This window comes from Neomonachus schauinslandi, chromosome 1 (assembly GCF_002201575.2).
Source record: "Neomonachus schauinslandi chromosome 1, ASM220157v2, whole genome shotgun sequence".
In the NCBI taxonomy this organism is placed as follows: Eukaryota; Metazoa; Chordata; class Mammalia; order Carnivora; family Phocidae; genus Neomonachus; species Neomonachus schauinslandi.
Window position 1 is genome coordinate 200,590,289 of NC_058403.1, and position 23,154 is coordinate 200,613,442.

Sequence of the window (23,154 nt, forward strand, 5' to 3'; positions counted from 1 at the left end):
TGAGGTTTAGCTGATATCCAACAAGTATACACATTTACAATCTGTATTCTGTGTTTTGCCACATGAGGACACCTACGAAGCCACAGCCATTACCACGACCAGGGCAATGGGCAACCCCGCTCAGGCAACCTGGCCACTGTCCCATCACTATGGCCTAGCAGCCTTCCTCCCAGCACAGGTCTAGACGGCTGCCTTCTTCACAGGGGTATGACAGCGGATCACTATAGCACTGGTGGCATTTCCTTCATGAGCACCTTTGTATGTGGTCGTCTGGAGACTCTAACGTTTAACTTACCTCATGTGTCCTCATTGGGGTTATAGGGAAGAAGAGCTTTTGGACCAACTCCTGTCCCGCCCCTTCCCCCCTCTTGATTTTTGGTGTTCCTATACTACTTTCTTGTCTTCATCTGGACCCCGGTGGCCAATGCTCCGCTGTCTCCTTGTTCTAGCTCACCCAGCGCCCAACCCTGTCAAGTGCTTTTCCCCAAACCCAGAGCTGATCACACCAGTGCCCTTTTGTGGGGTTGAGGACCCTTCTGAAAATCTAAGGAAAGCAGCATACGCCACCCCCGGGAAAACACACACACCTGACAACTTGCACACATCATAGGACTCAGGGAGCCCAGAATGGTTTCCTAGGACCCCCATCCTCACAGAGGGTCTGCAGAGCCGAACAGGCCTCCCAACATAGAGGACACCAGCCATCATAGTACCTCATCCTGGCCTGACTTTAGAGAAGGCAGGGATGCTGCTCAGAACTCTGCTGGTCAGGCTCTTATCTGAGGGAGGCAGACAAAGATGCACCACGCCAGAGGAGGAAGAGAAGCTAATACACCCATCAGCAAAAGCCCCTGCAGACCCAATAATTTTATCTGTCAATAAAGCTCTTGCTTCTAGCCTGCCCACTCACCCTGGTCCCATCTTCCTGGCTTTGCTGGGTGGGAACAGACCCACCCCATCTCAGAGGCTCTGTACAGAGGTGAAAGGACTCGTGGCTAAGAATAGATGTGCTGGTGCTGTGAGGACATGTGCAGACATGCTCCCCTCATGTGCTCATGCAGACAGGGAGGAGGGTGGGGAAAGCTCTGGTGCCCCTCCACCATCCCAGCCATCTCCAGGCCTCATCCATCCCCCAAAACATGCTGGGTCCCACAGGCCACCTGAAGCCTCCCCCCCAACCCTTCAGCTCAGGTCTGCACCTCTCCCCCTCTCAATACCTATCCACCTCTGTTAGACCATAGTTCTTAACATAGTGGACTCTAGCCCATGACTTTTATACCGCGACAGGCCCGGAGGAGCTCCAGTCCAAACCCCCATGCAGCATCTAAGGCCTTGCCTGGCTCTCAGGGAGCAGGCAGGTCACACCATACCACTCTGGAGACCTGACCATGCCGTAGGACTGGGCACCCTTGATGTGTGTGTGGGTAGGGGGTGGGGTTAGGTTAGGTCAGCACAGCCCTCACCTGTGGGATGTTGACAAGCAGACTGGTGTTGGGGACGTTGGCGACGCGGATGAGGCCCTGCTGGATGATCCTCTGTCCCTGAATTTGCACACTGGGCACAGATGCCCGGGGGGCCAAGAGGAGCGGCGGCGGCCCCGTGCTGGAATGTTGTCTGATGTTGTGGATTTGCTGTGGGGTGGGACAGAGGACAAGATGATGAGAGGGATGGGGCGCCTGGGTGGCTCAGTTGGTTAAGCATCCAACTCTTGATTTCGGCTCAGGTGCCCCCCCACCACGTTGGGCTTTACCCTGGGCATGGAGCTTTAGGATTCTCTCTCTCCATCTGTCCCCCCACTGCACTCTCTCTCAAAAACAAACAAAAAAACAAAACAAAACCCCAAAAAACGAACAGCTTTTTTAAGGCTGAATAACATTCCACTGTATGGATACCTCCCCACACACACTCTCTCTCTTCCCTTCTAAAAAAAAATTATTAAAGGGCGCCTGGGTGGCTCAGTTGGTTAAGCGACTGCCTTGGGCTCAGGTCGTGATCCTGGAGTCCCTGGATCGAGTCCCACATCGGGCTCCCTGCTCGGCAGGGAGTCTGCTTCTCCCTCTGACCCTCCCCCCTCTCATGTGCTCTCTCTCATTCTCTCTCTCAAATAAATAAATAAAATCTTTAAAAAAAAAATTATTAAAAAATGAAATAAAATAAATAAAAAGATGATGAGAGGAACAATGGAGGGAGGGAAGGGGTGGGCCCCATAATCCCCAACCTGATGACCAGGAAGGGTTCTTTGTGAGGTAGCTGGTCGGAGTAGCCTAGACACATTCTTACACCCCACAAGCATACCCTGCTCACCTGAGCCCCCCTGACGAGTGGGGGCATGACGACCTGTGAGCTCGCCTGTGGTCCCAGCTTTGAGGACACCTGCTGCCCGCCGCGGACCAGGGGTGGTGGGATGACACTGCCAGGCATTCTTGTTGAAGAGGTCTGTCAACAGCACCAAACCCCAGATTTTATATGGTTTTTTTTTTTTTTTAAACAAACAGGTTTGCTGTTTTGTAAAGTACACACTTGTTGGCGGGGGGGAGGGCACTAAAATGTCTATTTACTCTAAGCACAAAAGGACAAAGAACATGGAGAACAACCACAGCCGTGCAGACTGGACTCACTCAGGAGTGAACTGCACCAACAAGGCAGGACATTCTCACCCACACGACCCCCACCACAGCAGAAGTCCAGCTAACCCGGGCTGGGTGTCACTTTCTTGCTGGTCTGAGCTGAGGGCACAGGCCTGTTTGAGGGAAGGTGGGCCCCTGTTCAGACCTTAGTCTTGTGTCTGGGAGTGGGAGCTCTGCCCATCTCACCCTGTGGGTAGGAGGTCCTGCTGGGTCCCACAAACTTGGGAGTGTCGAAATGAAAGGAACCTGGCCTGCCTAAATCTTGGTCCTCTCTCCGATTTTGCTAGGAGCAGTCATAGGAGGAGACCTCTCAGCACTGGCATGATTTGTTCATGATGTCAACAGTGGCCTAATCTAATCATATGGAATGGGCAGCCTTTCACAGGAACTGGATCAGGACTGCTCAGGAGCCTAACGCAGAGGGAACACTGACCTGAAGGGATGGCTTGCCAGAAGGAATGTTCTGGGTGCCCCGCACAAGCGGGGGAGGGGTGGTCACGGCACTCCCAGCAGAGCCTGTGGGCTGTAAGAGAGCAGGACATGTGAGAGATGAGGGAGTCGTCAGCCCCACTCCCCTCACACACAATCCAGACAGAGTAAGATTGGTTTTCTTCCTCTTCCAAAGACATCAGGCTCTAAGGTTCTGCTTCCCGCCTGCTAAAGTCTGTAGCAGGAATTGACTCGCTTGAAAGGGGCATAGGAGAGATTTTCCAGCACCCCTCACCCCTGGGGATGCTTGACATCACATTATGGTTCAAGAGCAGGTTTTGCCTTCCAGGGGATGTGAAGAGCCAGGGATGATGACTGAGGCAAAGGACCCCAGGCCTGAACAGATTAATCCCAACCTTCGTGACAAACACCAAGTCCAGGCACTTCTTAAAGTAATATACTCCACTAGGTAACGGACAGGGACAGACTTGGTTCACTCCACTGAGTCTTAAACAACTGGAAAGGAAACAAGTAATAGGCAGACTCTGTCCACTAGCAGATTAATAGATGCCAGGCCATGTCCACTTATTGACATATGTTCAAGTGAAAGCTCGAGCAAAGCCCTAAGTGAGACCAATGAGTATCCTCCTGTCCTGCTCCCTTAAGGGGACTTGTGTTCTATATACTCTGTCAGCTCATACTGCCCAAGACACATTTACTTTCTGGTTTACTGAAATAGTGGTTAAAGTAAAAGGAAGGGTAGCTTTAAAAAACCCAACAAAACAAACCAGACCTTGGCCTACACAGTAACCTGCATTTAGAAGCAGCAAAAGGAGCCTCAGACACCAGGGGAGATAGGGGGAGGAGCCCCAGGACAGAGACTCTGGGGCCTGGGCAGCACTGTGGCATGCCCCTGCAGCATTAGGGAATCTGTCCACAAACCATGGTAGCCCCTGATGGCAAGCACGGCCCACCCACAGAATAGGAGGCCTCTCTGTAAATGGGTTTGGGAAAGAGCTCTTAACCCAGAACTTCCAGCAGCTTCTAAGACATCTGTTCTGTTTTCTTGATGCTTCCAACCTACAAGGAGTTTTACATACTCAGATCGAGAATATTCTAAACCAAACGCACTGTAATATCCTTACTCTGACTTCCTTTTCGCAAAATCTGTAATTCAAATTTCCGTTTCAGACCTTGACCCTTATGCCCCTGAGGAAACTTGTCTGCCTGTGACCAGCTGCTCCCATTCCTGGCACTGAGGTGGGCCAAGGTACTGAGACTGGATTTCCGTCCTGTTTTAACTGGCTCCTGCTGACTCTTGAGGAGAGAATGGACACACACACACCTTCTGGGCGGTAGTTTCCTTTTGTATTTGACTCTGCCGCAACTTTTTTAATAAAACGAGTTTTGCTTCTTCTAATCGTAACTCTTCTTTCAGTTGTTTAATCATCCTTTCTCGTTCTTCAGGACTGCTTTTCTGCAAGGGCAAGAGAAGAAGGGTTGAAGGGGAGAGCCACAGCCGGGGAGCACAGGCCCCACCATCACCAACGCCATTGGGGGATATTGTCGGGCAGGGTCATCCCCCAACATGGGGACAAGGCTCACCATGAGGGCCTCAGTACTGGTCTCCTTCAAGGCCTCCTTCGTCAGCCCATTCACTCTTGGGCTTGCAGGCTGCTCATTGTCAGAGAGCACAATCACATCAGGAGAGGGAGCTCTTCTCTCAGACTTCATGTCACTGTGGAGCAGGGAAAGCAGGTTGTTACCAGAGTGCCTGGACGCTCTGCCAGACGCTCTGCCCCAGGGCCTGGCACCCATACACCACAGATCCCAGATTTAGACACAGTCACAGCAAGGAGGTGGAGAGCATGGCTGCCCCACTCACTCTCCCCTGCCTCTCTCTTTGGGCGTTCTCCCTACCATACACCCAAACTGACTTCTCTCACTGTACTCACCAAGAGGCACCCAAACCCACAGCTAGGCCCCTAGCCAGGACTATTCTTGGTGCCCACCTCTGTGTACCCAGGGCTGAGGACACCTGTGTTCAAGTGTGATATGGCCATTGTGGAAAACACCGCAGCTCCCTTCTCTACCATGTGGCTCAGTGTCCAATAAAAATGCTCAGCTTGAGGGGCGCCTGGGTGGCTCAGATGGTTAAGTGCCGACTCTTGACCTCAGCTCAGGTCATGATCTCGGGGTGATGAGATCAAGCCCTGTGTAGGGCTCCACGCTCAGTGCGGAGCCTGCTGGAGATCCTCTCCCTCTGCCCCTCACCGATTGCACAGGCACACATGTGTGTGCGCGTGCGCTCTCTCTCAAAATAAACAAAATCTCAAAACAACAACAACAACAACAACAACCAGGATCCTGGGGCTGAGGCAGGGTCTTTCTTGGCCCCTTGTCAGGGCTCCTGTGGTGTGACAGTGTGATGCTGAGCTACTATGTCGCTGACCCCACATACAAGGTCCCAGAGACAGTGCTTTGCCCCCAGCCAAGCAGCTGTTTGCTGAGGGCCCAATGTAAACTTTCCCTTAAGACCTGGCCTCCACTTGTGTTGAAGAATTAGTATCCTTTTCATCAGTAGGAAAACCAGCAGAGGACCAAACAAACCCACTAGGTGGCACTGTGACCCAGTGAACAAACTCAATAAAGTTAACTGGGAGAAACAGTTCTAGTTGTCCCACTCCTCCTACTAGACCCCAGCAAAGCAAGGACAGAGTTATGGATGGAGAACTAGTTTTAACAGCCCACTCAACTGCCTTTTCCATTCCTGGAATGAGCTCTGTCTTTAGGGAAGGATGGGCACAGAGGACCAAATGCTGAGGGTTCATGTGTGCCCCCTGGAACTTTCCCCCCAACCAGGGCTCTTCCATCCCTCCTAAAGAGCCACATGGTGGCTACACCTCAATACTCCTAACCTTGATTTGATTTAACCAGTGCAGCTGCTGGCCGAACTCTCACAAGAGATCAGGGGAGTGGACGAAAAGGTGCCATTTCAAGATATACAGTCTCCTCACTGGGGTGATTAATTTACCCTCTCAAGTCCAGAAACTAGCTGGCTATTTATAAAGTAACCCAGAATGTCACATTCAGGCCTCACCAAACCAAAGACCAATGCAATTTGGGAACCACCACTCATTCTGTATGTCTCCCTGCTAACTGCCCACTCTGCCCAAGATCAACTTTCAAGGTGACCTCAGGGCTCCAACTATCCAGGTTCTCTGGATGCAGACACAGATATTGAGGGGTAGTGCAAGGCCCCAGCACACGAGTTGTAGCCACTGGTCCCAGCCCAGGTGAGCTCCCAGGTGGCTGCATGCAGACAGAGCAGCAGCCCAGGCAGAACCATGTCTAGAACTGCAGACTGCAGGCATATCCTGAGCAAGAGTGCGCGGAGACAATGGTGATCACTTTTTGTCATCTTACTGAGGGGCATGCACTTTTTCTGAAGGTTTGAGAGGTCTAACAAAACTCAAATCTGCCTGAGGGAAGAGGGCAAGCTGAAGGACCGAGACCATCTGGAGGCTGAAGCTTCCTGAGATGGCTACTCTGACCACAGCACTCCCAGGTCTCATCTTGGCCTGAGAGTAATCAATAACTCATCCAAAAGATGACGTCACCCCACCCCCATCAATGATCACTCAGCATCCCAGCAGCCAGCAGGGAGTGAACTTCCTGTATGCTAATCAGCCACCAAAAAGTCACGTGACAAAGGCATTTCCCTCCTTTGTCATGTGACCCTTTAACTGTGCCTTCCAACACGAAAACCATGGCAACAGCCAGTTCTAACCGGTTTGTGACACACAGCCTTCATTTTGAGAAGTGAGGTAGGGTTCAGGTGCTGTCAGAAAATGGAGGCACCCAGCTTACCCTGGGGCTGCCCAGCTGCAGGCACTTCCTATGTGGCGCCAGAGCCACAAGAACTGTTGGTGTATTACAGGGGCCAGGGCCACCTCTTCCAAACACAGAGAAGCCACCAGCCCCTCTAGTTACCCACATGGAAAACTTTCCTAAGCTCAATTTTTAAAGTAAAGGTGCTTCAAAAGTCTTCTCAGTACTTTCATGGGGAGTTCTTTTAATTCAAGAGAAAGAACACCCCATGTGACACAGGCTAGAAATTACTATGGGCATTCTTTAAAAAAAAAAATTGTTCTAAATTATAAAACCATTTAGGCAGAAGGCCAAAAGCAGAGGAAATCTAGCCCAACATGCCAGGGGGATGGCACTGTGGTCAGGTACACTGCTTTCCTGCTTCAGTCCATGGTGGGCACGTGTGCACCAAGTTTATTTGGAAGCTACATGATTTCAAGGCAAATCCAATAAGCCCATCCTGCCCATCTTGGGAACTCTTGCATAAAATATTATGATCAAAAGAGATTTTATGTGACCTATGAAAATCCCTGGAAACAGACCATGCTTTTATCAACAAAAACGGTCTCATCACCTCCTCCCCTGTATGCCAGCCCTGGCTAAACACAAAAGTTCTGTCACTTGCTTGGAACTTTCATCAAGTTTCCTAGAGGGAAGGAAGAGATTATATAATCTTAACTCAATGACAGATCCCATGTTCACAGCACCAGGCTACCATCCCAACTGCTCACCAACCAGCAGTGTGTGCAAAGTTAAAATTTAGTGTCCTCCCAGCCCATTCCAGGGGAAACGGCCTCATCAAGAGAACAGAGAAACCGTCGTTCTTGGCAGCTGTAACCTTTGCTGTTCTCTGAAAGGGCTTGCCTGATGTATGGGAAAGGGACACTTCGTCCACACTTGTTCATTCACTCACTCACTTGTATTTGCTGAAAACCTACTAAGAAAGCAGGTGCTGTGCCAAGCAGTAGGGATAAATCCCTGGATAAAAGGCAGTTCTGTTCTCAGGATCCATCAGGAGGGACAGACCCCCCAAACCAGAAGGGGAGGGGCAAGTAAGGGCATATCCACAGGTGGGAATGGACCACCACTTGCCTTGGCTCACTGAACAGCAGGGAAAGCTTTATTTTACTGGAGCTCGAAGAAATGCAGCATCTTGCTACCCCAAAGACCTGCTCCATCAAACACTGCATTTCACAAGATCCCCAAGATTCTTTTTTGTTTTAAGATTTTATTTATTTATTTGAGAAAGAGCACAAGCAGTGGGGAAGGGCAGAGGAAGAAGCAGACTCTCCCCTGAACAGGGAGCCCAATGTGAGGCCTGACCCCAGGATCCCGAGAGATCACGACCCAAGCCGAAGGCAGATGTTCAACCGACCGAGCCACCCCAGCACCCAATCCCCAAGATTCTTACACACGGTAGGGAAGCTAAAGAGGACTGTAGGCCCAATGAGGCCTCAGGACAACAAATTCCACCTCAGGGCCAGCCTGAGGAGACTGGTATGGCCAGCCACAACCATTCCCTGCCAGAACCCTCTCTCTTCCCCTTATCTGTTGGGCCTGGCTGGGTGGGGAAAGACAGGTAACTACTTACTAGCAGTGTTTAAGGGTGGGGTGGGGGACACTGCTAGACCAAGCACCAGCCTCACCCATTCCTGCAAACACTCACCTTGGCTCCACCAGACCCTCCCCCAGTGTGTTCCTCCACTGGAGCCCATTCACACCCCCCAGGCCAAGCCGATCACCTGGCTTTTCCAGCTCCCAGCCCCTGTACCCCAGGCTCCTACTCACAGATACATCCTGCCTGGGTTCCTCCTGCCTTCACTACGGGTCCCTCCATAGAATGTCCCTCCACCACACTCCCAAGGCCCCCATGTGAGCCCCAACTCACACTTCAAGACACAACTTTAAAACCATGTGCCCTCAGAAAGGTCCTTGGCTGGCCCAGTCCTGACATGCTGGCCCTGTGAGCATGATCAGCACTCCCCTAGTGCACTCATGGGGAACAGCCCCCTCAGCATGCATGCCTGAGGAAGCCTTCTTAGCTGTGCCCAGTACTGTCCATCATGGGGGTGGGAGTTCAGGGCAGAATTCTGGGGTTCCACTGAAGGGCAGCACAGGCATGAGCAGAGGCTTCCCTACCAGCAACCAGCTTATTCACCCTCACTCTAGCAAACTAGTCCGAGGAAAGTACCTTCACCTTTCTATTGGGTCAACCCACCACCCCACAGCCTCCCAGGGTGACACTGTCATTGCCTGTTTGTCAGGCAGGTTCCCCCACCCAAGCTGGGGCTGGACAAGAGGGGCCCAGCACTGATGTGACACCACAGCCCCAGGAAAGGGGATGATGCCACCCACCTCCCCAGAGCCAGATGGGCAGGAATTTTCCCCTGGTGCCACACTGGCTGGGAAAGGGGGACAGGCCACAGGGCCCCCTCCAAAGCCTGTGGCTATGCTCACGAAAGCTCACATAAATAGGCACTATGAACCAAGACTGCACACTGGGAGCTTCCCCCACAAAGCCATCTGAAATTCACTTGGTTCTGTCTCTTGTAAGTGAAGAGCCCACGGCAAGACATTCTCCTCCTTGTGCCTCCTACACCAGGATAGGAATTCCTGCCCTGCTGCCACCTCAGGATTGCTGGTATGACCTCAGTGCTGAGGAGGCTTGGACAACCTAGGAGACCATCAGGGAGATTCAGGCCCCAATCTTTCCTAAAACAGTAAAGAGATGCTTGCCATGAATGCAAGCTTGGCACAGAGCAGAGAACTGGCCACTGTGGGTTAATATTTTAATATTCTCAAACCCAGGGACGGCAGGAATTTATCTGTTTTATGAACTGCTCTGTCCCAGCAGCTGAAGCAGGATCTGGCACAGTGGGTGCTCAGGCAACATGGCTGGTGGACATACCCACCTCTTCCTTTTCCTAAGCACCTGGTTCCAGGATGGGGTCTGTTCATGAGGAATCCAGTGATGACTGTAGAGACTGACTGATCACCTTGCACATGTGGTCAGCTTTTTCCACGTGCACAGATGCCACATTGCTAAAGGATGTACAAATTCACTTAAAAGGATTTCTGAAGGGGCACCTGGGTGGCTCAGTCAGTTAAGCACCTGACTCTTGATTTCACCTCAGGTCATGATTTCAGGATCATGAGACTGAGCCCTGCGTTGGGCTCTGCTGAGCATGGAGCCTGCTTAAAATTCTCTCTCTCCTTCTGCCCTTCTCTGACCCCCGCTTGCTCGGGCACTCTCTCTCTCTTAAAAAAAAGGATTGCTAGGGGTCCTTGGGTGGCTTAGTCGTTAAGCATCTGCCTTTGGCTCAGGTCATGATCCCGGGGTCCTGGGATCGAGCCTGCATTGGGGTCCCTGCTCCGCGGGCAGCCTGCTTCTCCCTCTCCCACTCCCCCTGCTTGTGTTCCCTCTCTCACTGTGTCTGTCTGTCAAATAAATAAAATCTTTAAAAAAGGGGGGGTGGGATTTCTACATTCTGTGTCATTACGTCTGTCTTTTCAAGCAATAGGTCCTTGAAGTGCAACTCCTAACCTGTGAGTCAGGACTTTGGTGGATGTTAAGAAGGAGCCCTAATACAGTTGACAAAATCATGTACAGAAGACCACCACATTACACCCTGATGAGACCGCCATACCTCTCCATGTTCACACATCCATTCAGTCCTGTCCTCAGAACCTGGGCTGGTTTTATGGCTCACTCTGTGAACTACAGGAATGCAGAGGAAGCAATGCTACAAGCTTTTGAGGCAAGGTCACAGAAGCCTTGCAGTTTCCGCTTGAGCCCTGAGAATACATGCTCTGGTGGGGTCTCACACTGTGTTGAGGATGTCAAGTTAGCTGTATGGAAAAAAGGTCAAAGACACACAGAGATGGGCCTAGCCATCCTACATGAGTGACAAAGCCACTGGGAACATCCAGCCTGGCTGAAAAAGGACTGCAAGGATCAGAGTCTAAGAAGCAGCGCCCAGCTAGGACCATCCGACCAGCAGACAGGACAGACAATGCTACACCAATACATCATCACTTTAAACCACTAAGCTAGCAGGGCTGACAGCCCAGCTCTGCCCCCAGGGAACTATCCTACACCACTGTAACTCCGTATCTCTCAGGCTGTCCCCAGCAAGGAGACCCACTCTAGAAATTACCCTGGGACAAAGCAGAGAGAAAGAATGTGGGAAAGAAACAGTTTACCCAAGCAACCACCCCAGCTGAACCTCGTAGCCCCCCAAAAGGACCAGCAGTTCTCGGTGCATGAGGGATGGCCATGGCAAATGCAGACTTGAGAGGATATAGCAGCACAGTTCCAGAAAGGCCCGAGACCAGAGCTGCTCAAAAAAGAAAGGAAGTGAACAGAGGGTCCCACAGGAGAGGAGGGGGCCATCTGTGTGTCTGGGAGCCACCACAGCCTCAAGCATTACACTGAGTGGTGTGAATCAAAGCCAGAAAGCAATTCCGCATGCTTTTAATCTAATGAGCATCCCCATTCCAGAAACACTTCCAGAAAAGCCCTACAAGAGAGAAAGATGATTACCACAACTTCCCAGGTTAGTTCTACCACCTGGGAACATCTCACTGGCCCCCGCACATACCTCTGGGATCTTTCATGGCCATCTGGACATGAGAGCTGCTCACAAGGACCCCTCACTACCACCCCCTCCTTTCCCAAGGGGAGCCGTCACTAAGAGACACTTGGTGTTATTAGAAAGGGAGCTCTGCTGCACACAGACACAGGCTGTGCCCCAAAGCTGAAGACTTGCCTGCCCAAGGGGACGGTAGGCACGGACGGGTGCCTGGTCCCCTCCCCAAACCTCCAGGGCCCTGGAGCCCACCTGCTTCCTGCCTGCTTCAGCCCCTCTTCAACTCCCTGGACTCCCTTCTTGGCATCCATTACCACCTCTCCCAGCCCTGTAACTTGACACTCTGTTGGCTGGGATGTCAAGAGAAAAGCCCAGAGCCTGCTTTGTAGGGGCTGGGAAGTCAGAACACATTTTGCTTCTTGGCCACAGAGGCCATGGAGGTGAGCAGCTGGGGATGAGATTTTTGAAACCCAGCCATCATTCTTCATGGAGACCTCAGGTCCAACTATCACTCTGGAAATCCATTATGGCATACCCTGCCACAGCTACCACTGAACATCTCAGACGAGAAGGAGCTCCTGTGGCCAGACTCTGGCCCTGAGAGCCCATCCCCCCTCCAGGGCCCCCAGCACAGAAGAGGGCAGTCCCAAGGCACATGGCCAGAGCAGAAGAGCGCTGTGCTGTCAGCAAGGCCAAGAAGCATTCAGCCTGTCCTGCTGGGGCTCCTTCTAGGAACACAGGAGCCCCCTCGAAGTCACAGCCTGTCCAGGGAGGCCCAGAGGACTTCACTCCAACTCGAACAACAGAGGCCAGTTTCAGAAGCATGCAGAGTCACCAAAGGCTGTAGAGACAAGGTGAGGATGGGTGAAATAAGAGCACTCCCTCGGCCAGAGAAATTAGCTGTGACCCCACATAAAGGCCCCAACACCAAATGGCAATGGGGCAGCCTTTAGGGCCAGTATCCACCCAAAGAGGTCACAGCAGCTTAACCCTGCCAGCAGCCAACATGTCCAGCTAGGATCCAATAACACCAGAAAGGCTAAATCCAATTCAGTATGCTCTGCTTAGAAATTTGGAAAGGGGCACTTGTTACAAATGACCACAATCATAGAACTGAAAGGCTGATGTACCTTGGGTTTGGAAAAAATCACCCAAGATAAATCACCAAAAAACCACCAGGATGCACACTTCTGTGTAATCCCCCCAATTGCCTGATCATCACTTCACTCTACAGGTGAGGAAACAATCGGAAAGGCATGACTTCTTGAGGTCACACACCTATGGCCTGCAGATAATCTGGGCTCACACTAGGCCCAGGCTTCTGTGGACCCTTGGCAATCCTGCCCAACTCTGGGACACCAAGGGCTGCCATGTGTACCCTGCACTGCACTGGGACCCAGGCCCCCAACATGGGTCAGATCAGCTGGGTGCCCGTGGCCTACAGAGGGCTCAATGGCACCCCAGAAAAAGCAGCAGTCAGAGAGGGTGGGAGAGAATGCGTTCCACATGACTGTCAACTCTGACACCTCTAACTTAGGTTATCAAATACCATTTTTGGACTAGATTAAAGAGGAAAATGTTTTTATTTATTCTTAGGATCCTGGACAGCCAGCAGCATCCACATGCCGAGTCCCCGAGGTGAGAAAGAGATGACAGTGTGAAAACATGGATGTGGTTCTTGGACTTGACTGGGAAACAACTACATATGGACTGCCGCCTGCCCAAGAAAGCTAGGTGGGGTTTCAGCACTCTGGAATCCAGACTCCGAAAGGGCCCGGGGCCTGGGAGAGTGTAAGAAAAAGGAGCATGGGACCCCAAATGCCATAGCACCAACGCTAGTGATCCCTCCTTCACCTGGTCACCATACCCACATGCCAGACCAACCTTCCTCCAGGGAGGAACACAAAGAGAACCCAGGAGCACTCTGTGGCATGAAGGGACTCCCTACATCACATGAACCCAAACACACTTCCTGGGATGCCAGCTCCCTCACCAACTCACAGCAAGAGAAAGTCACCTGTGTGCAGATGAAAACTACACACCAGAAACAAACACTACTTTCCAGCTTGCAACAACTACATACTTCTGTGATAAATGGAAAGTACTTGCTTTGCCTGAAAATTTACTGCCCCCTTCTAAAAATCTGTGTTTCAAACTGCTGGATCCTCCCCCACCTTCCCCTGACAAATCCCAACTTGCCCTCCCAGCACAGCACCAGTGTCCCCCACCCCCACCAGATTTGCTCCAGCTGCTCTGGGTACAGTAGGACCATGGGAGGCTAGTCGTACCTCTGCAGGTGTGAGGACTCCACCCAGTCACCAAACCTCAATGAACCTCAGTTCCTTCATCTGCAGAATGGGATTCCACTGACCTCCAGGGGATGTTGTAAAACGTAAAGGCATAAAACGTGCACCTAGTTCACAGACAACAGCCCCAGCTCTTTCCCCCATTCTCACGGAATATGATGCACAATCAGAACAGCCCCCATCACCTTTGCAGCTATAATTTAGCTCTGAATTGACTCATCTGGCCACCCGCCCTGCAGTCAGAGGTCCCTGGGGACAAGGTCTCACACTGAAGGCTTCTCTTCCTTCTATTATCTGCCTCCAGCAGGCCATTAACCACTGCTGCCTGAGACGTGAGCACACAGCCCTGATGGACGTCCTTGTCTCTGCCCACTCTAGAAAGCCTATTCCCAGCCCACCTAAGCTCCTCTGCATTGCCCTGGGCTCTGCCAGGTCATTGTTGTAACACTGAGACAACTGTCTTTTACACCAAGTTAGGACAGTAGTACTAAACTGCCAGTACGGGGTGACACCATGCTGTAGGCAAAGCCCTGGATAAAGTACAAGCTACTGACTTTATTAAACTTCAACCCTTGAGCACATGTCTTTTTAATATTCTGTGACAAGATAAAACACTTCTCCTGCGTACCAAAGCAGGACAGCCATCCAGAAGAAAAGCATGTGCGTGAGCATTCACAAGGCTTGAAGGAAGGACTGACAGACACGCTGTGGTTATTCAGACTTTGGCAGACATTTTCCTCAAAATGGTTAAAGGAAAGCCTGTTTCTTCGGGAACAACTACCAGTATTTGTTGCCAATGATAAAGTCCAAGCTTCCAACAAACAAAATATAAAACTTTGGAAAATTTGTAGTTTGTAGCCATGAGCCCAAGAGGTCAGACATTAACTAATCTGATTTTGTCATATTGAATAATGCAATGTGTCAGTATTTCAAAGGTTTCTGTAACTCTGTAAACTACCATTTTCTAATGTTCAATGGCATTACAAACTCAAACATGAGTAAAAGATCATCCAGGGGGTGAAGACACAAATTACCCAGGCAGAAGAATCCCAAATAATTTGTGTAGCTGCTTTGCTCTTAAGGAGGGGGTGTGGGCTGCATGTGGTGACTTCCTTCCAAGGAGTCCAGCATAGAAAGGGGTGAGAGACTAACTTTACAGTGGAGACATCAGACAGATGCTACCTCAACCAGGTGATTAAGGTCAACATCACAGTGAAAAGTAAACTGATGGCATGTGCTGTTGATATGGTGTGGTAAGAAGGGTACCTTACATCTGTGGTCCTCCTCAAACCCATTGTCCCAGGCCAACCATGAAAAAACTCCAGATAAATCACAACTAAGGGATTTCCCACAACACTCATGACCAGTTCTCAAAACTGTTGAGGTCACCAAAAACAAAAAAGTCCGAGGAACTCTCTCAGCCCAGAGGTGTCTAAGGAGATAGGATGACTAAACCCAGGACAGAATTAATAAATATTTTCCAATTTCTTTTTCTTTTTTTTTTTTTAAGATTTTATTTATTTATTTGACAGAGAGAGAGACAGCGAGAGCAGGAACACAAGCAGGGGGAATGGGAGAGGGAGAAGCAGGCTTCCTGCCGAGCAGGGAGCCCGATGTGGGACTCGATCCCAGGACCCTGGGATCATGACCTGAGCCGAAGGCAGACGCTTAACGACCGAGCCACCCAGGCGCCCTATTTTCAAATTTCTAACATAGCAAATAGACAACAGATATTTTTCACATGGCCAAGATGGAAAGGGGGTCACACCAATGTTTTCAGCAAAGGGTTTCCCATGGCAAGTGCTAGTCTGAGCAAAGGCTCCTGAATGGAGTCCTCCTGACACATCATGGCCCACATGGCTTTCTCTTGCTGCCAAAGTTGTGTTTTTAAAAGTGAGACATGCTAAAAATTTCATAGGACTCACCCCACAGATACCCCATAATTTCCCTATAAGATCTATTCAATTATAAGCCGACAAAATTCGGTAACCCTGTTCTTGTGGCCGTAAAAGCAGCAACTGGACAGGCTCTGCAGTTACCCAATTCACAGAGAATATGGCACCACCCAGGGGAGCCTAGACACCCTGCATCTGCAGATGGGGAGGCCAACCATAGACTTCCCTTGGAAGTCAGCTGGGTGCCCCAGGTTCCCAATGCCAGGACACTATCCTGTCCATCTCACACCCCATTCCCCCCATACCTCCATTCTGCAGGCAAAGGCATCTCTCCCTCCTCCCAACATGTCCACCTCCACCCTATCGTTCAGGTGTCCCACAAGCTTCTGGGCTCCACCCAGGCCCAGAGCATTAACTCTCTCCTCTCCAGAGGGCGCCACATGGCCCGCCCTTCCCACCCGCTCCAGAAGGTGCTCTATGGCCCTGCTCTGACCACCACTGTGGGCCTTCTCAGACCCTCTCACCAAACCCAATGGCTCAGGGACCTGGAGCCCCTGAGCATCCCAATTTCTGGGATGTGAGCTCCCTAAAATATGCTACCCAAATCACTCTTTCCCACGCTGCCCATGGACACTGCCAAGTCCTCTTGAAGGAAGGTAATGCTGTGTGCCTGGACTGGTTGTTTTCTTTAGAGTGTGGTTGTGTTAAAAGTTGCTTCTGAAAGCTATCAAGGCCCTGCACTGAGGAACCCTGCATCGTACTAAGACCGGAACAAAGCTTTTCAAAGTGGTTATTTACATCCCAACTATTTTTAAGATTTAAGCTCTAAAAATAAGCAGTCTTACGGCTTGGGACCCAGGGAAGGGGATTAATAACGTCTGGTATGTCTCCCATCTCCACCCATCAGACACTCCCCACCCTCCTCTCCCACCCCACCCCCAGGCAGGCCCCTCTCACTGACATCTAGGCTGCCCTCACGTACTTCGCAGGCAAAACACTTAAATGACCTGCTACAGCAGCCAAGGCACCAGTCACAGGATGAGGAGTCTGTCATCATGTGACAAAGCCCTAGCAGGAAGATGTACTGAAGAGGTATCAGAAACTTCCAACTGCAGGGGCGCCTGGGTGGCTCAGATGGTTAAGTGTCTTCGGCTCAGGTTGTGATCCCAGGGTCCTGGGACCGAGTCCCACATCGGGCTCCCTGCTAGGCGGGGAGCGCTTCTCCCTCTGCCTCTGCTTCTCTCTCTCTCTCTGACTCTCATGAATAAATAAAACATTAAAAAAAAAAAAGAAAAAAGAAAAAAAACTTCAACTGCTGATTTAAACCAAATAATTTCAAAATAAGAAAATGATCTGCTTAATCTACAAATCTGCCCAATTCACACATGTGTAAAGAGTTCATGACTGCTAAAGGATGAGTGTTTACAGGTGCTTACTTCACTGACTGTACATAGTGGCTTTCTGATTCCTGTCGGGGCCACCACATCCCCAAGAAGGCAGGCACTACCCAGTGAGAAAGAGACAGACACCACCCAGTGAGAAAGAGACAGACAGCCCCTTCATGGCCAGAGGAAAGTGTTATAAAGGCAATGGGCAGGTGGCTTCTCACCTGTCATCAGGCTGGCTTACACCAGGCCCCATGTGAGCTGGGTCTCTCTCAGAGTCTGTCACTCTGATAGCCCAGCATTACCTAATGAGTTTTAGAAGTATAGGTGAACCCTGCATATTTCAATTTCAAATCTGGGATAAAGATATGGTTCAGAATAGAGGCAGGTGGACAGATAGAATTGGGATGAGGAGCCTACAGGGAAGGGATAAAGCAGAGAATGACACAAGAGAGGCCACAGCTAAGACAGGAAGGAGGCACAGAACCAGGAACAGATTTCAGAAAGAACATACCTCTTGGTTCCCATACACTAAACACGGTAAGAAAAGCATGCAGGCCATGGAGATTTCTAGTTGGAGCTGCTCCCTGAGACTGCCCAGCCTCTCCTGGGAGTCACCCAGCAGTAAAGACAAAGAATTAGCAAGTAAAAGCAGGAGCCAGGCCACAACAGGTGCTGGGGAGGGGCTGGGCTCCAGGGAGCCTTCCACAAGAGTGCAGGAGCCCCTAGACTCTGGAAAGTGGTGGTCACAACAGAAAGAAATAGGCTTTTGGCTAAGGGACTTCCAAAGCTCTCACATGTAAGGGGGGGGGCGTTGCGGGGGTCCAATCCCTATGAGGAAGATTGTCAGAGAGCCAGGGTGAGGGCCACAACCACACCTACCCAGGCTGTGCAAGAACCCAAGCCATCACACCCACAGCTGTGTCACATTCACCCAACTCACTCAAGAACACACATTCCAGCAGACAGCTGGCCAAGCCAGGCACAGCTGTGATGGAGCATGGTCCTGAGAACAGAGTAGGTGGGGGCTCAGATCAGTACATGGCTGGCAAGGACCCCATTTCCATCCCCACATGGGCAGCCAGGGCAGCAATGATCACCCTTCTATCACCGTGGGAAAGAGGTAACAGTCACACAAGCAAGCCAGGACCTGGACCCAGACCTCTCTATAGACCCCATGGCTAAATTTGTAAAGAATGATGATACCCGGCGCCTGGGTGGCTCAGTTGGTTAAGCGACTGCCTTCGGCTCAGGTCATGATCCCGGAGTCCTGGGATCGAGTCCCGCATCGGGCTCCCTGCTCGGCAAGGAGCCTGCTTCTCCCTCTGACCCTCTCCCCTCTCATGTACTCTCTCTCTCTCATTCTCGTTCTCTCAAAAATAATAAATCTTTAAAAAAAAAGAATGATGATACCAAATTGAGAATGAAGCAACTGAATCCCCATACCTATGAGTAAAACAGTCCAGACATTTTGTGGGGGGAAGGCCTGGCAGTTTCTTTGAAATAATTGAACATGCACGTATTCTGTGACCCTGCAATTCAACCCCTAAGTATTTAGCAAGATAAATGAAGGATTGATACCCACGCAAAGACCTGTAGGAATGATCATAGTAGCTGCACTCACACCAGCCCCAAACTGCAGACTGCCTGGTGTCTGTGGATAGGCAAGTGGGTACAGTCTGCATAACCACACAGGAGACATTCAGCAAAATGCTACATACAACAGGGATGAATCCCAAAGCACATGGAGTGAGAGAAGCCAGACCCCACTGAGCACATGCATGATTCCATTTCTAGAATCCATTTCTGAGAAGAGGCAAGATTAGTCTAGGGTGAGAGAGTATACCCGATCAAGAAGGACAGGAAATGTATAAATGGCTCCTTTTAATGGTGACTACTAGGTTCTGTATCCTGATAAGGCTTTGGACCACACAGGTGAAAAACACACCAGGAGATGCTCGCTGGGCTTTACCTCCTCACAGGGCAGGGAACCCCAATTTTTATTCTTCCTCTCACAAAAGGCTGCTTGTAAAAGAGCATCTGCCAAACAACAAGAACTCAACCTATGACCTAGGGAGTCATCTTGGATAAGTTAAGGGATACAGCCCTCTACCTGCAGGCCCCATTTCTACATAGAACAGAACAAGGCCGTCCACATATTCCCACATTATAGACAATAGGTGGCTGCACCATCATGTTACTTTCAGATTCATTTTCGCTTTGTAAGAGAACTCAGGCATTAACATGAGTGTGGGATGATGTGCCCAAACACAACACACCACTGCAGGACAACCAAGCCCTGTTTTAATACCAAATGAGGAGTAGTGATGTCTGTGGGCACAGAAGAGGTGACTAGTTTAAAGATGTGTCACCCCCATGACACCCTTGGTGAATGCCAAAGTCTCTAAAGAAAGATGGGACAGTGATTCTGTCATCAAGAACACCAGCTTTAACAAAAGGGCCCTGCTTTGCAGGCCTGGTAAACAGGGGGTGCTTTTAGTGCATTTTTAGTCTATTTAAGTTTGCAAGTGCTTGACTGAGGGAGGTGGAAAGCCAGAAAAACTAAAGCCAAGAACAGCTCTAATGGCTCAGATGTTACTGCCAGTAGGCCATGGACCCCTCAGTGGCAGATAGGAGCCCCTTCTACCCAGAGGGCAGGCCCTTGGTCCGAGTGAAGCTCTGACCTGTAGCAAATGAGATGCATGATGCAAAGAGGGATGGGGAGAGAGGAGGGAGACATGTAGCTACCCACAGGCCACACACCCCAATAGAACCCAGGATGGGAAGTCATCAGAACATCTGCCCCACATCCACTGAGGCCCACGTAGCAGGCTATTGAGAAGTGGAAGCTGGCCTACTTGTCTGCCCCTGCCTCACCCATGGGACCCAGGGAGCCTCAGCTATGTTTCCTCCCAGGTAAAATGAGGAAGTAAAGATGAGTCTGCTTTGGTGTCTATGGACTTCCATCCCCAGTGAGCCATACCCCTTAACCTCTAGTCTTTCCCCCAAGACCTCTGCACACTGTTTCATATTACAGTACACCAGAAAGTAGCTGTGATCAGATCTTGTCCTATCCTTTCTATCCCCAGGGACCACCACCGTGCAGGCCACAGAGTCAGCCTGGTCCTGGCCTGTTAACCACCCAGGGAGGGCTAACGTCCCAGAAAAAGGCATATACCAACACGTTTTCAGTAAAACATGGGGGTGGCTGTTCATGAAGCCCCCATCCCACAAAGGCCCAGAGTGATAAGACACCCAGTCCTTACCTTTCAGGTGCAAAACCTCTAAAGAAGAGGTTCATGTTTTATTGAATTAAATGCTCCTCCACCCAAAAGGAGGGGGGAAAAAGGTTGTTCTCACCTGTGCGCGGCCCAGATTATTTCTAAAGATCAATGACTTGTGAAACAAAGTGACTCTCTATAGGAAAGTACAGGAGTAGAATCTACTTATCACAGAAACAAAACAGAGAACCCAACATAGCTTTCTCTGCCTGCCCCAACTCTAGCCTCTTCCAACAGTCCTGACTTAGGGTGGGGGAGGGGGAGGGAAGGCATGTGCCCATGACTTTGGGTTGGTCTCACAAGATGAGCAGACTCAACATCCACCTCTGTGGATTTTTGTTTTTCTATGAGCACGTTTATAGATGCCAGAACAGAAACCAAACTATTTTAAACTCATTAATTTTTTTAAATGTCCATATTGAGGTATAATTTACATACCACTAAAATTCATTCACTGTAGTACAATTCGATGATTTTTAATAAACTTAGAGTTGTATAACCACTACCACAATCCAATTTTAGAATACTTCCACCACCCCCAAAAAGTTCCCTTGTGCCCATGAGATGTTAATCACTGCTCCCAGCCGCCCCCACCCCCGGCCTCAGCAACCACTGATCACTGTCGCTATAGTAAGTCTGTTTTGGACATTCCCTGTAGATGAAATTATACAACATGCAGTCTCTGGGTCTGTTGTCTTCCCACCAGCATGGCGAGTCTGAGGTTTATCCATGCTGCAGCATGAATCGGGAGTTCATTTTTTAATTTCTGGAAAGTAATCGACTGCATGGATATAGCATGTTTTATTTATTCTTGCTTGGCTATCTGGACTGTTTCCATTTTTTAGTTATTAGAATTATGCTGCTATGAACACCCATGTACCTGTCTTTGTGTGGACATGTTTTCATTTCTCTTGAGTATGTTCCTTGGATAGAATGCAGGGTCATGTGGTAAGTTCATTTGTAACTTTGTAAGAAATTGCGGAATGTTATGCCATTTTACATTCCCACTAGCAAAGTATGAGGGTTCCACCTTCTCCACATCCTCACCAACACTTGTTACTTTTTTTTTTATTTTTAAATCAACCATCCTTGAGACTTGTTTTATGGCCCAGCATTTGGTCTACCCTGGAGAATGTTCCATGAGCATGTATAAAGACGTTTTCTGTAGTCACCAGGTACTCTATAAATTATTAGGCCAAATGGGTTAACAATGCTCTTCAAGTCTTCTAGAACCTTATACCAATTTTTAGTTGCTCTACCAATTATTAAGAGTGGAATACTGAATTCTCTAACTAGAACTGATAAATTGTCTATTTCTACTATCCTATCAGTTTATGCCTCAGATTTTGGGGCTCTATTCTTAGGTGCATATACATTTATGACTGGTATGTCTCCCTGATATATTATTATAAAATGTCGCTCTTTGGCTCTAGTACTATTTTTTTTGTCTTAAAGTCAATTTTATCTGGGCGCCTGGGTGGCTCAGTTGGTTAAGCGACTGCCTTCGGCTCAGGTCACGATCCTGGAGTCCCTGGATCGAGTCCCACATCGGGCTCCCTGCTCGGCAGGGAGTCTGCTTCTCCCTCTGACCCTCCCCCCTCTCATGTGTTCTCTCTCATTCTCTCTCTCTCAAATAAATAAATAAAATCTTTAAAAAAAAAAAGTCAATTTTATCTAACATTGATAATAGTCACTCTAGCTTTCCTATGGTTACTTATGGTATAGCTTTTCCCATCATTTTACCAAAGGATAAAGCACCCTTAAATCTAAGGAGTGTCTTTTATAGACAATATATAATTAAGCTGGATCTTGCTTTTTTTATCTAGTCTGACAATCTCTGCCTTTATAATTGGGGTGTTTAGACCACTCACATTTAACACAATAATTGATATGACTGTATTTACACATGCCATTTTGCTAGTTGTATTCTACACACATTCCTTTTTTTTTTTTGGTTCCTCTGTTCCTCATTGACAGTCTTCTTTTGTGTTAAACATTTCTTAGTGTACCACTAAATTTTTCTGATTTCTTTTTTTTGAATATATATATTTTAATTTTATTTATTTATTTATTTGACAGAGAAATAGAGTACAAGTAGGCAGAGAGGCAAGCAGAGGGAGATGGAGAAGCAGGCTCTCTGCTGAGCAGGGAGCCTGATGCGGGGCTCAATCCCAGGACCCTGGGATCACGACCCGAGCCGAAGGCAGCCGCTTAACCAACTGAGCCACCCAGGCACCCCCTGATTTTTTTTACTATAAAGTTATTTTTCTTAATAGTTGCTCTAGAGATTATAATAATCATCTTATTAATTTACCACAATCTGCTTCAAATTACTAATTTGATTCCGGTAAAATGTAGAAAAACTTTACCCCAATGGAGCTCCATTTCATTCCTCCTGTTTTGTAATATTATTGTGTGACATATCTGTCACCATTATAAACACAACAGATTTTTGTATGCCTTTGGTCAATTTCCAGAGAGCTGAAATGGTTATTTTTGTCTATTATGACCAATGTTAGTTGCAGTTAACACTTTACACTTTACACTGTTTTAAGAAGAAATGAGAATAAAGTCTTTTATATTAGCCCACATATTTACCATTTCCAGTGCTCTTTTCTTCCTGGGAACCTAAGTTACCAACATGTCATTTTCTTTCAGCCTGAAGACTGGCAGGTCTGCCAGTGACGGATTCTTTTGGTCTGTATCTGAAAATGTCTTTTTTGCCTTCATTTTTGAAGGAGTTCTGCTGGACAGAGAATTCCAGGTTGACAG

The 23,154-nt window shown here is 49.2% G+C and overlaps 1 protein-coding gene across 2 annotated transcripts in view; it reads right to left on the bottom strand.

Annotated features, from left to right (window-relative positions):
* GATAD2A (GATA zinc finger domain containing 2A) overlaps positions 1–23,154 on the bottom strand; it is a 103,157-nt gene that overhangs the window by 9,230 nt on the left and 70,773 nt on the right. For both annotated transcript variants that reach the window (XM_021683241.2, XM_021683243.2), the window contains exons 4-8: positions 4,662–4,794; positions 4,402–4,533; positions 3,061–3,150; positions 2,305–2,436; positions 1,464–1,631 (exon numbers count right to left, since the gene is read on the bottom strand). In XM_021683241.2, the coding sequence (XP_021538916.1) occupies positions 1,464–1,631; positions 2,305–2,436; positions 3,061–3,150; positions 4,402–4,533; positions 4,662–4,794 (655 nt within the window). The remainder of the gene's footprint in view (positions 1–1,463; positions 1,632–2,304; positions 2,437–3,060; positions 3,151–4,401; positions 4,534–4,661; positions 4,795–23,154) is intronic.